Source organism: Ailuropoda melanoleuca, chromosome 2 (genome assembly GCF_002007445.2).
Source record: "Ailuropoda melanoleuca isolate Jingjing chromosome 2, ASM200744v2, whole genome shotgun sequence".
Taxonomy (NCBI): Eukaryota; Metazoa; Chordata; class Mammalia; order Carnivora; family Ursidae; genus Ailuropoda; species Ailuropoda melanoleuca.
The window spans coordinates 89890358-89904634 of NC_048219.1; the positions used below are offsets into that span (position 1 = coordinate 89890358).

At 42.4% G+C, this 14277-nt stretch overlaps 1 protein-coding gene across 2 annotated transcripts; it reads left to right on the top strand.

Annotated features, from left to right (window-relative positions):
- Positions 1 to 4140: 4140 nt before the first annotated feature.
- On the top strand, positions 4141 to 8715 carry SMCP (sperm mitochondria associated cysteine rich protein). 2 transcript variants are annotated; one of them, XM_019793218.1, is made up of 2 exons: positions 4141 to 4310; positions 8145 to 8715. In XM_019793218.1, the coding sequence occupies exon 2, from the start codon at positions 8165 to 8167 to the stop codon at positions 8495 to 8497; it is 333 nt and encodes a 110-aa protein (XP_019648777.1). In that variant the 5' UTR covers positions 4141 to 4310; positions 8145 to 8164; the 3' UTR covers positions 8498 to 8715. The 2 variants fall into 2 exon arrangements, with proteins under 2 accessions (XP_019648777.1, XP_019648778.1); XM_019793219.1 differs by lacking the exon at positions 4141 to 4310 and adding an exon at positions 5593 to 5860.
- The last annotated feature ends 5562 nt before the right edge of the window (positions 8716 to 14277 follow it).

A 14277-nucleotide genomic window follows, 5' to 3' on the forward strand; every position in this document is an offset into this window, starting at 1 on the left:
GAAGCTTGGAGTTAGGACAGACAAACCATGATCCACAGAATAACTATCATTATTTATAAATTCAATTAATGTTGTTTGGGTGTTTCAAAGTTTCCTAGTGCTATGAATTAGACTACTAGGAGTGTGAGATGTGTCAGTAGCAAAAAATGACTTTCCCCTTTTGGAGATGACTAATTTTAGTGAGAAAAGAAAGATGATAGACAAAAGCACAATAAATACATTGCATTGTATGCATAGCACATTGTATATATAGCACATCATATGCACGTATATTGCATGTAAGTGAAAAGTTCTCCTGAGAAGAAGAAAACAGAACCACATAAAAGCGATTGGAGTTAAAGGATGGCAGATAGTAATTTTAAATGGGAAGATCAGGGTATAGCACATCATTTAGAAAGTGACATACAAGTGAAGACCTGGAGGAGGTGAGGGCGCTAGTCAAGAAAACACCCTGGGGAAGTGTCCCAGCAGCACAAAGGGCCCTAGGAGGTGTGTGTGTGTGTGTGTGTGTGTGTGTGTGTGTGTGTGTGCTGAGCTAGATGGTGGGAATATCAAAATGAATAAAACAGGGTCCTATCCCCTGAGGGCTCCTGATTCTCCCATAAAAAACCCCTTGATGGCTCCCGTTGCCCCCAGGCAAAGTCCAAACTCTTTCTCATGGTGTACAAGGTCCTCATCAATACAGCCTCAACCTGCTTCTGTAGCTTACTGGACCTCTTCTTTAGCCCCACTATGTCCCCTCACACTGGTCCGTGTTTTTGGGAGGAACACCTTTTCACACACACCTCCATGCCCCACTTCCTATCTCCAATACCAGCTAAATCTCACTAAACATACTCCTTCCAGAAAGCATTCCTGATCCCAAACCTGGCTCCATGTGTTCTGTTCCCGTGGCAGCCGGGGGTACCCTTACATCATTCTCATTATAGAGGATTGACAGTTTACTGTCTCTATACTAAATTGGAAGAGCTTTGGGCATGTGAATTATATCCAACTGAGCTTATATACATCACGTTTAGGACAGAACCTGGTAGACAATAAACGGTTTATACAAAAGTGAGCTTCAGGTTTCTGTTTTAGGTGATTGAATGATTGTAGATTAACTACAGACCTCACTTCGTCCTTCAGGAAAGAAAAGAAACAAGAGGAGTCAAGATTCGTGTATAGAAATGCAACTGATTTCTGAGCAGTGATTTTGTATCCTGCCGCATTACTGAATTGCTCTAAAACTTCTAATAGTTTGGGAGTGGATTCTTTTGGGTTTTCCATATAGAGTATCATGTCATCTGCGAAGAGAGACAGTTTGACTTCTTCTTTGCCGATTTGGAAAACTTTTATCCCTCTTTGTTGTCTGATTGCTGTTGCAAGGACTTCTAGTACTATGTTGAATAATAGTGGCGAGAGTGGGCATTCTTGTCGTGTTCCTGATCTTAAAGGAAAGGCTTCCAGCTTTTCCCCATTGAGAATAATATTTGCTGTAGGCTTTTCATAGATGGCTTTTATGAGCTTGAGAAATGAACCCTCTATCCCTATGCTCTGAAGGGTTTTAATCAGGAAAGGATGCTGTATTTTGTCAAATACTTTTTCTGCATCTATTGAGAGAATCATATGATTTCTGAATTTTTGTTTCTGAATAAAATCTAAGACACTGATAGATTTGCAAATGTTGTACCACCCTTGCATCCCAGGTATGAATCCCACTTGGTCATGATGGATAATCCTTTTAATGTACAGTTGGATTCTATTTGCCAGGATCTTGTTGAGAATTTTGGCATCCATATTCATTAGGGAAATCAGTCTGTAATTCTCCTTTTTGATGGGGTCTTTGCCTGGTTTGGGGATTAAGGTAATATTGGCCTCATAGAACGAGTTTGGCAGAAATCAGTTGCATTTCTATACACGAATAATGAGACTGAAGAAAGAGAAATTAGGGAATCCATCCCAATTACAATAGCACCAAAAACCATACGCTACCTTGGAATTAACTCAACCAGAGACGTAAAGGATCTATATTCTAGAAACTATAAATCACTCTTGAAAGACTTTGAGGAAGACACAAAAAGATGGAAAAATATCATGCTCATGGATCAGAAGAATTAACATAGTTAAAATGTCCATGCTACCCAGAGCAATCTACACTTTCAATGCTATCCCGATCAAAATACTGAGGACATTTTTCAAGGAACTGGAACGAATACTCCTTAAATTTGTATGGAACCAGAAAAGGCCCCGAATCGCCAAGGAAATGTTGAAAAGGAAAAAAAGCTGGGGGCATCACAATGCCGGATTTCGAGCTGTACTACAAAGCTGTGATCACAAAGACAGCATGGTACTGGCACAAAAACAGACACATCGACCAATGGAACAGAATAGAGAACCCAGAAATGGACCCTCGGCTCTTTGGGCAACTAATCTTTGATAAAGCAGGAAAAAACATCCGGTGGAAAAAAGACAGTCTCTTCAATAAATGGTGCTGGGAAAATTGGACAGCTACATGCAAAAGAATGAAACTTGACCACTCTCTCACACCATACACAAAGATAAACTCCAAATGGATGAAAGACCTCGATGTGAGATAGGAATCCATCAAAATCCTGGAGGACAGCATAGGCAACAACCTCTGTGACATCGGCTAAAGCAAACTTTTCCTTGACACATCTCCAAAGTCAAGAGAAACAAAAGATAAAATGAACTTATGGGACTTTATCAGGATAAAGAGCTTCTGCACAGCCAAGGAAACAGTCAAAAAAACTAAGAGACAGCCCACGGAATGGGAGAATATATTTGCAAAGGACACCACAGATAAAGGACTGGTATCCAAGATCTACAAAGAACTTCTCAAACTCAATACACGAGAAACAAATAAACAAATCATAAAATGGGCAGAAGATATGAACAGACACTTTTCCAATGAAGACATACAAATGGCTAACAGACACATGAAAAAATGTTCAAAATCATTAGCCATCAGGGAAATTCAAATCAAAACCACACTGAGATACCACCTTACGCCAGTTAGAATGGCAAAGATAGACAAGGCAAGAAACAACAATTGTTGGAGAGGATGTGGAGAAAGGGGATCCCTCCTACATTGTTGGTGGGAATGCAAGTTGGTACAGCCACTCTGGAAAACAGTGTGGAGGTCCCTTAAAAAGTTAAAAATTGAACTACCCTATGACCCAGCCATTGCACTACTGGGTGTTTACCCCAAAGATACAGACGTAGTGAAGAGAAGGGCCATATGCACCCCAATGTTCATAGCAGCATTGTCCACAATAGCTAAATCGTGGAAGGAGCCGAGATGCCCTTCAACAGATGACTGGATTAAGAAGCTGTGGTCCATATATAACAATGGAATATTACTCAGCTATCAGAAAGAACGAGTTCTCAACATATTCTGCAACATGGATGGCACTGGAAGAGATAATGCTTCGTGAAATAAGTCAAGCAGAGTAATACAATTATCATATGATTTCTCTCATCTATGGAACATAAGAACTAGGACGATCGGTAGGGGAAGAAAGGGATAAAGAAAGGGGGGGGNGGGGGGGGGTAATCAGAAGGGGGAATGAAACGTGAGAGACTATGGAGTATGAGAAACAAACTGAGGGCCTCAGAGGGGAGGGGGGTGGGGGATTCGAATGGACCGGTGATGGATAGTAAGGAGGGCACGTATTGCATCGTGCACTGGGTGTTATACGCAACTAATGAAGCATTGAACTTTACATCAGAATCCGGGGATGTACTGTATGGTGGCTAACATAATGTAATTAAAAAACATTAAAAAAAAATCCGGGGCGCCTGGGTGGCACAGCAGTTAAGCGTCTGCCTTCGGCTCAGGGCGTGATCCCGGCGTTATGGGATCGAGCCCCACATCAGGCTCCTTCGCTAGGAGCCTGCTTCTTCCTCTCCCACTCCCCCTGCTTGTGTTCCCTCTTTCGCTGGCTGTCTCTATCCCTGATGAATAAATAAATAAAATCTTTAAAAAAATTAAATAAAAAAATTTTAAAAAAAACCCTAAAAAAAAAAAAAGAGTAGTCAAGAGGTCATGCCAGCAGGGAGTGCTATTGGGTCAGTCATAGTCAAGGAATCCTGGGGAGTGAAGAATGGCAGTGTCACAGAGGTGTAGAACCTCAGAATCTGGGCGCTGGGAGGGAATAGAAACCATTGGCTTCTTCAGTCATGGACTCACTAGACTGCTGAGGGGAGGTCATATCTGCTGGAACCAGTCCAGGGAAGACCATTTTTCTGTGAAGCCAAGCATGACTATCATATATGAAGAAGAAACTGAAGAGAAGTAGCCAGACCAGGTAACCCAGAGAAAGTTTGTCTTTTGGGTCGTCTCTTCTTGTCATTTGTTACTTGTTAAAGCCCATATAATGTCATACATTTTGCTAAACGTCAAAAATGGTGGCAGGAAGGAGGTGAGGATGTCTGTTTTCAGGAAGCTAACAGACTAGAGAAGTCAGACCATTAGGGAAATCACAATTGTGTAAGAATGTAATGAGAAGCTCAGGGACCTCCAGGAGGTTACAACCGGGGGCACTGACCCTATGGGCTAGGGAAGTTTTCCTCCAGGGAGCAATGTTGAAGTTGAGATTCACAGGTAGTGAGGCGGTAGGGGTCAGGGGAAGGCTCTTCTAGGCCACAGAAAGAGCATATGCAAAGGTCAGACAAAGGTGAGCAGGACTTAGTAGGGATCTGCTCTGAGCCAGTCTGATGAGCATGAAAGGGACAGTGGCTGAAGATGAGGCTGGGCTGGTGGGTCAAAGAGAAGCCAACGTAGCCATTCTCCAGGCAGCAAGGCAAGGAATGTGGTAGTGCTAGGTCAGGAGGCAGGGACCTGAGGCAACTGTCATTCCCCTCCCAGTGCCGCAGTGCAGGAGACTGATTCCCTACTTCCTCCCCATCTTTGACATAGCAACCTTCCCCCTTTCAGGACCAGTTTCCAGGGGCTGTCCATAAGAGACTGTGCTCAGACGGGATGTCTGTGGGGGCCCCTAGGTGAACCCCTGGACTAGAGCTCTGGGTGCTCTCTGGTAACCTGGATGAGAATTGCTTCTGTATCATAGCCCAGACTGGACTTGGAAGGATGGAGCCTAAGGAGCTGGCCTTCCAATCAGACAGGAGGCTCCAAAATGTCAATCCAGGAACCCTGTCCTTCAGGAGGAGGAAGGTAAACTACAGACACAGAAGAGAAGAGAAACAGAGAGAGAGAGTGAAAAGCAGTGATATAGAGAGACAGAGAGGTAGAGAGAAGTCATAAAGGAGGCAAAAATAGTCACAGACAGAGAAAAGCAACAGAAAATGAGAAAGGCATTCCCTCCTCCCTTTCCACCTCTCAGAGCCTGGACTTCGGTTTGGCCCCGGATGACAGGGGGACACAGAGGATACCAGCCTCCCTGCACACGTGCACACCCCACCATGGCTGCAGGTGCTCAAACACACACAGGTTTTCCACCGAACAGCTTCCAAGGCTATAAAGGAGGCAGAGAGCAAAACTCCTATGGCCTTTTACTCCCCACTTTTCCCCATTTTTATGCTGATGTCTCTGCTGTGTTCATTTTCTGTGTGTCTCCCTTGCTCTGCCTCTCTCCTTCCTTTTCCCTTCCAGCCAAGTCAGGACATCAACAGCGCAGATCTCTGCCACCTCAGCTTTTTTTGGCATCTCTTGAGCTGGAAGGAGAGACTGCATTTGTCCCCACTCCCACCCCTTAGGAGTCCTGGTCCAGCGTCGTCTTAAAACTAAGTAGAAAACTCTTCCTGAAGGACGGAATTAATTCCTAAGTGACTGGAAGGCATGGAGTCACAAATGAGTTGAGGTCAACACCCCACCCCAGCAGTCCCTTTCCCTGAGCAGGTGAGAACCTGCTGCTGACCCAGTTTCTGCAGCCAAAGGGCCAAGGACTTGGGAGTGTGGAGGGTGCAGACCCAGGGGCAGGGCCCTTGCTAGGCGATCATCCCGAAATTTGTCACGCCTGCTGCTCTAGTTCAAGAGGTTCACAACATGGTGGACTCCCAAGAGGAGGGACCGTAGTTTGTCCTTCAGACAGCAACAAGGAGCATAGTGACAGGCTCCTAAGGCACATGCCAGGGCTCTTTCCCACAGGGAAACCATAAGATGAGGCTCTGCTAGTTCCAAAAGCTGAGGTGCAGCAAGCTTGGGCTGGGGCAGCATAGCTTGTCATTTTGAAAGTTACTGTTTTCAGTGGGTGGAGGTGTCAGCCATGTCTGGCTCAGTGTGGTACGGCTTGTACACATGAGCTGACTGAGATGGGTCTGCAGAGGTAAAGAGCTGAGCCTGAGAGCCTGACACCTATCATCCGAGGCAGCCAAGGCCCTGGGTTTGTATTGAAGTAGGTCGTCTGACAGGTATCCTCCAGGAACCACCTGATTTGAGAATCCTGCACGTCTTCAGTGAACAGAAGCAGACTTCTATGGCAAGGAGGGAATGATACAGCTTTCTGTCCAACTCTGGTAACCCTCAGGAAGCCTTTGGTGTAAGGGGGATTTTTAGGGGGACGGACTCACCCCATCCTCAGAACACAGATGGAAGATACGGCTTTCTAAGCATCAGGTGGAGCATTTGGAGCAGGACTGAGAGGGAGTGGCAGGATAGCAGGCAGGAATGGAATGGAGAACATGGAAGGGTACTGAGGCCAGTGCAGAACAAGGACCTTGTGAGCGGGTCTCTGGCGTTAGAGTCTGATGAACAAGTCCACAGAAATCTCTGCTTGGTCCAGCCACATGGCCTTGTCAGAAATCTCAAGTCCTTTCTTCCTTGTGCCTGTGTTTCTGCAAGGTCAGGCACACGCACACACAGGTGCCTGCAGAGGCACACGCACCAGATGTAGAAGAGGGTGTGCCTAGCAGAAAGCTCACAGCAGTAACTGGCTCAGTTTTAAAAAACGGTTTGGGCCAGAGGCTTATCTGTGGGTGCTGGCGGTTGGAGGGTGGTGGCAGCTTTACCTCAGCAGTTGTCTGCTGTCAGTTGTTACCCGCCTTCCTCCACCTGTGTGACAGCCCTGGCACCTCCTAGTGTGGGTTTGTGGCCTCGTGGGATGTTCCCACATGGGGGTACAAGCTCATTTCCCCTCCTTCCATGTCTCCCCCAAGGCTAGACAACTCCCCAGGTCCCTCTGCCTGCTGACTCTTGGCCACTTCCAGACTCTCTGTCCTGCTCTGAGGTCCTGACAGCAGCTTTTATCCACATGCCATTGGGGGAACAGGGCAGAAATCATGGAGGGCAATAGGAGGCGGTGGAACTGCCCCAGGACCACATATTAGGGCTGAGGCTTAGGGAGCTGGCCCAGGGCACTTGGGTTTCCTGAGTGGGAGGAAGATGGGTTGCAAAGACAGAGTTGTCTTGGATTTTCCCACTCCTAGAAGAATCAGGAAATTACACAAGTGCTGAATGTTTGGGTTTGAGGACACCTATAAAGTCTCATTTGGCCTCCTCACCACTGGCACTGGTCCTATACAGACCAAGTGATAAAGCCCAGAGGTGACGTGAGCTGCTGATGCCCCAGGACCCAAGGGCTTTGGAAGGCCTATTGCTGAAGGAGCTCCCGGCAGCTGACTTCCCACAAGCTCAGGGTTGGGGAGCAAGGTGGTGCCTTTGGGAAAGGCCTGATGGGTAGTCACACAAGGTGTAAGACTCCTGAAGCTCCTGGGTCTCTGGTGCTGCATTTGAAACCAGACCGAGCATAGGCTCTGAGTTGGGATGGAACCTGGCTTGGATGCACTTACGGCAGATGGCATAGATCCTCTGAGCCCCCGTTGTCCTTATACGGAAAATGGGCAAAAACACTGACCTTTTAGGGTGGCTGTGGTCATTCATGAGACAATGTTTGCGAAGTGCCTGGCACTAGACCCAAACTCAGGCTACTAAGCATCACACTGCTCCTCATTAGGCAATTTTCTTACATGTCCTGGTCTTCCGTTTCCATCTGGAAAATGGTCACTTGATGAGGAACCGGTGCACTGACACATGGAAAGGCTTGGAACTGAGGGACTGGCTTTTGCCATCTCAGGCTGGTCTCAGTGTTCGCTCTGACGATGGATGCACTTGAGGGTTAGAGAAGGGGGAATGAAAGCAGGCAGCCCACTTTCTTTTTGAGAATGTTCTTTTTTTTTTTTTATAGGACCTTCAAAACTCCAGAAGATGTGTGACCAGCCAAAATCCCCATGCTCCCCGCCAAAATCTCCTTGCTGCCCACCAAAACATCCATGCTGCCTGCAGAAACCTCCATGCTGCCCACAAAAGCCCCTGTGCTGCCCGCAGAAGTCCCCATGCTGCACGCAGAAGCCCCCATGCTGCATTCAGACCAAGTGCTGCTGTCTGGAGCCCAAGCCTGAATGCACTTGCCTTAGTAAGGAGTCTGAGCCCCCATCACCCCAAACTCAGAACAAGAATTCCCAAACCCAACAGCAGCCCCAAAGTCCAAAACAGGGGCCCAACCTAGGTAACTTGGGGCAAAAGAAGCCAAACAAGTAGAGGGGCCAGGCCAATGACTTGGTGGGATCAGGGTAGACCTACATTTAGAAAAGCTGTCTCTCAGTGACAACCACATAGTACAAGCAGCAGCCCCTATTTCCCTTCACAGCCCCCCCAGTGTAGGGAGGCCTCTAACTGGAAATGGAAGGCTGAAGAGACTGGAATCATCTTTCCTCGTGATCCTGACATTAGAAAGCACAAAAATAAAAGAGCATTAAAAAGAACCTCACGTCCCTTTCTCCTTAATCTATGAAACCAACTCACCCATCTGGCCTTAATTCAAGAAAATGTTCTGGACATGTCATGAAAACAAGAGCCAGAAAACCAGAGCCTGGAAGCACAGACCTCTGTGGGACCCCAGTTAGGGTGACTGACTGATTCATCTTGGTTTTAAAATGAAAATCTTGCATTCCAGGGACCCTTCCAGTCCCAGGCACAGCGGTGCAGTCGGCCACCCTTGGTGCAAGAATACCAGAGCCCCTGGGTCCCTGAGTACCACGTTTGAGGCCAGAGCAAGCAAGAGCATGTCCCTGGGAGTGATTCCCGTCCCCCATCCCAGAGATTTTAGGCAGAGGTAAGGCTGCCAGGCAAACTCCATGGTGGCACAGGTAGTGCAGTCTTGGGGCATCAGTGCTGGCTCTCTGGACCTAGAGCACATTGTTCAACCTCTCAGGCTCCATTTTCTTATCTGTAAAATAAGAGTAATACTACTACCTCATAGAGATTTTATGAGAATTAAATGGGATAATTCATTTAAAGTGCTTAACATAAGGTTGGACACGTGGTGAATACACAATACATGGTTCTCCTCAAACTTCGCTCTTTGCCACCAGGTTCTGACTCTCCTGCAAAGAACACACCATGTTCCAATAATTTGTCCTCAAAACACACCTCCATTAATCTAGGTGGGCGGGTAGAAATAGAGAAACCAGCCTTATTCACCGTACTTGTGAACTTCAATGTTGACCACCTTTTTGGCATGTAATTGACATATCCATCACCTCTAAACATTTTCTATTGCTCCTTTGTGTTTCCTCCCTCATGACTGTCCCTGCCCACAATCCCCTGAGAGCAACTGATCTGCACTTGGTCCTATAAATCAGTTTGCTCTTCCAAGAATTTTCTATTAATGGAATCATCTAGTATGTACTGTTTTATGTTTGGCTTCTCTCAGCAAAACTGCTTTGAGATTCAAACAAGTTGGTGCATGTATCAATTATTCATTCTTTTTTATTGCTGAGTCATGAATGCCCTCATTGTATGGATGCATCACACTTTTTTAATCCATTAATCTATTGATGGGCATTTGGATTGTTTCCAGGTTTGGCTATTACAAATAGAGCTGTTATGAACATTCATGACAAGTCTTTGGATGGACGTATGCTTTCATGCCTCTTGGGCAAATCTGTAGGAGTAAAATGACTATGTCATTAGTAGGTGTTTGTCTTACTTTTCAAGAAACCACCCAAGGTTCTGGGATTGAGCCCCTCCTTGGGCTCCCTGCTCAGCAGGGAGTCTGCTTCTCCCTCTCCCTCTGCCCCTCCCCTCCACTCATGCTTTCTCTCTCTCAGATAAATAAATACAATCTTTTTTTTTATTTTAATGTTTTTTTATTATATTATGTTAGTCACCATTATCCCATAATCTTTAAAAAAAAGAAAACGAAACTACTCAACTGTTTTCCAAAATGGTTGGGCTATTTTACATTCCCACCAGAACTACGTGAGAATGCCAGCCGCTACGCATCTTTGCCAATATTTTGTACGCTCATTTTTCTAGTTTTAGACATTCTACTATATACGTAGTGCTATTTCGTTGTGACTTTAATTTACATTTCCTTAGTGGCTAATGATATTGAGCATCTATTTGCTCATTTGCCTCCATGTATCTTCTTTAATGAATTATTTATTCAAATATTGCCTCTACTATTTATTGAGTTTTGGTTTCTTATTACTGTATTCTGAGTGGTTTTTGAAATATATGTATCCTTGACACAAGTCCTTTATCAGATAAGTTATTTGCACATATTTTCCCCAGTCTGGGGCTTATCTCTTCATTCTCAGTTTCAAAGAGTTTTTAGCTTTGATAAAATCAATGAAACAATTTTTTTCTCTACGAATCTTGTTTTTTAGTGTCATATCTAAGAAACTGTTGCCTAATCCTGTGACACAAAGATTTCTTTTTTCCTATGTTTTCTTCTGAAAGTTAACTTTTGTATACGGTGAAATGTATGGACAAAGAGGTTCTCTGTGAGGGGGCCAGGAGTATGGAGGACAGTACATGGACATACAGTTGTTCCAGACTACCCTTTCTCTACTCAGTTGCCTGTGCATCTTTGTAAAAAGTCAACTGGCCATATTGGCATTTATCTCTGAGTTTTTATCTTGTTCCATTGATCTATTTGTCTATCCTGCCACTATTGTCTTATTTACTGTATAGTAAGTCTTGAAGTCAGATAATGTAAGTCTTCTAATTTTGTTCTTTTTCCAAGTTGTTTTAGCTATTCTAGGTCCTTTGCACTTCCATATGAATTTTGAAAAAAAAAAGTCAATTTCTACAAAATGAAAAGAGGAAACAAAACCCTGTTGAAATTTTGACTGGCATTGAATTAAATATATAGATTAAATTGGAGAGGAATGGACATCTTAACAATATTGAGTGTTTCAGTTCATAAATATTAAATTATCTCTCCATTTATTAAGTCATCTTTAATTTTTTGAAGTTTTGTAGCTTTCCATGAACAACTTTTGCACATATTTTATCATATTTTCCCTACATATTTCATATGCTTTGATCATATTGTAGATGGAATTTTTTATCTTCAGTTTCTGATTATTCACTGTTAGTATATAAAAACACAATTATTTTTGTATATTAATCTTGCATTCCACTTATTAGTTTTAATAGTTTCACGTAAATTCCATAGAGTTTTTGATACATTTTATCTCTTTTTTTCCTGTCACTTGAGGATGTTCATTTTCTTCCTACTCTGCTAAGAGTTTTTAGCAAAAATGAATGTTGGATTTTGGAAAAATCCTGCATTTGTTGATATGATTATATAGTTTTTTTCTTTAGTCCATTAATATGGTGAATTATATTGATTGATTTTTGAGTGTTAAAACAATTGCATTTTTGAGATAAAACCTATTTGATTGGGTTGTTTAATCCTTTTTACATGTTCTTTCATTTGACTTGCTAAAATTTTAAGTTTTACCTCCATGTTAATGAGAGTTATTGATCTATAGTTTTGGATTTTTTTTCTTATAAAATGAGAAGTGGTCCCTTTCCTTCAGTTTCTAGAGCAGCTTATGAGAGAATTGGTTTAATTCCTTCCCTAGGTTTTTTTTTTTTTAAGACTTTATTTATTTATTTGACAGAGGGAAAGAGAGAGACAGAGAGCACAAGCAGGGAGAACAGCAGAGGGAGAGGGAGAAGCAGACTCCCCACTGAGCAGGGAGCCAAATGGGGTCAATCCCAGGACCCTGGGATCATGACCTGCGCCAAAGGCAGATGGTTAACTGACTGAGCCACCCAGGCGCCCATCTGTAGAATTCACCATCTGTGACTGGAGATTTCTTTGTGGGAAGGTTTTTAATTAAAAATACAATTTCTTTAACTGATTTAAAGTGTTTCAGATTATTTCCTTTTGAATGAACTTTGCTAGTTTTTGTCGCTTTTTATTTTATCTTTTTATTTATTGGCATAATGTTGATAGTGTACCCTTATTAGTTTTTAATACCTATAGAATTTGTAATAAGGTGACCTCTTTTGTTCCTAGTATTGGTCATTTATGTCTTTTTTTTTTCCTGCTCAGCCTGTCTAGTATCTTCATTGATTTTATCAATCTTCTTAAAGAACCAGCTTTTTATTTCGTTGGTCTTCTATGTTGCTTTCAGTTTTTGTTTTACTGATGACAGATCTCATCTGTATCATTTCCTTCCTTCTGCTTACTCTGAGTTTAATTTGTTTTTCTTTTCTCTAGTTTCTTAAGATGATGGTCATGGCCATTAATTAGAATTCTTTCTTCTTCTAATATGTGGATTCCATGCTATAAATTCTCCTCTAAGTGCTGTTTTAGCTACATTTAAAAATGTTTGATATGTTGTTTTTATTTTCTGGTTCAAAAGACTTCCTAATTTCTTTTTTGATTTATCTTTTGATCCATGAGTTAGTTATAACTTTTAAATTATTATTTTCCAAATGCTGGGAGATTTTTAAAAGATCGTTCTGTTATTTCTAACTTTGTTCCTCTATGGTCAAAGAATATCCTTTGTGTGACTTGAATCCTTTTAAATTTATTGACTCTTGTTTTATGGCCCAGAATATGCTCCATCTTGATAAACACTCCACGTCCACTTGAAAAGAAAATTCATTCTACCGTCGTTGCATGGAGCCCTCGGTAGTATCAATTAGGTTAATTTGTTAGACAGTGTGATTCAAGTCTTCTATATTTCTACTGATTTTACAGCCCTTGTTTTGTCAGGTATTAAATGAATCCTATTGAGATCTCTGGCCGTAATGGTGAATTTCTCTATTGTTTCTTGTAATTCTAACAGTTTTACTTTATATATTTTGAAAATCTCGTTAGATGCATAAACACTTAGATTTATTATGTCCTCTTCATAAATTGCCTCTTAATTTTTTAAAAAATGGCCTTTTATCCCTGATGATATTCTTTGCTCTAAATTCTACTTTGAAGTCAGTTACCCACTTCAGCTTTCTTTTGATTGGTAGAGGCCAGACATTTCTTTTCCCCTCACTTTACTTCTAACCTATTTGTGACTTTATATTCAAAATTGATTCCTTCTAGATAATATATAGTCAAGTCTTTAAAATTCAATCTGACAATCTCTGCCTTTTAGTCAGAGTATTTCGATCAGCAATTACAATGTGATTATTGATATGGTTCAGTTTCAATCTAACGTCTTGATACTTGTTTTCTATGTGTTACCTATTTTCTGTTTTCTTTTGCACTGAATCTTTTATATAATCCCAGTTCATCTCCATTGTTGACTTATTCTCTACAACACTTCGTTGTGTGATTTTGGTGGTTACATTAGGATTTATGGGATGGGTCTTTAACTCAGCACAGCTCGCCTTCCCATTATACCCCTCCCCTGGCAGTATTAGAACCTATAAACATCCCTCCTTCTGACCCCTGTGCTAGTGGTGTGATACATTTCTCTTCTACATGTTATACATATGCATTATACATATACATATTATATTCTTATGATGCATTGTTCTCAATTTTGCATTAAATAATCTTCTACTCTTTAAGTAGGTTTAAAGAGTAAGCAAAACTCTTTTGTTTTTATCCAGGTAGTTACCTTTTACAGGACTCTTCCTCTGTGTGGATCCACAATTCCATTTTATGTCACTTTCCTTCATCCTGAAGCTTTAACATTTCTTTTTTTTTAATAATAATGTTTTTTTTTTATATTATGTTAGTCACCATACAGTACATCCCTGGTTTCTGATGTAAAGTTCCATGATTCATTAGTTGCGTATAACACCCAGTGCACCATGCAATACGTGCCCTCCTTACTACCCACCACCAGTCTATCCCATTCCCCCACCCCCCTCCCCTCTGAAGCCCTCAGTTTGTTTCTCAGAGTCCATAGTCTCTCATGCTTCATTCCCCCTTCTGATTACCCCTCTTTCTTTATCTCTTTCTCCTCCTACCGATCTTCCTACTTCTTATGTTCCATAGATGAGAGAAACATATGATAATCGTCTTTCTCTGCATAGTTCAGAGTCTGCTGGTGTTAAATTATTTC

Bases quoted from the DNA above. Each gene is read 5' to 3' on its own strand.
- SMCP (XM_019793218.1), top strand. From the start codon at position 8,165: ATGTGTGACCAGCCAAAATCCCCATGCTCCCCGCCAAAATCTCCTTGC.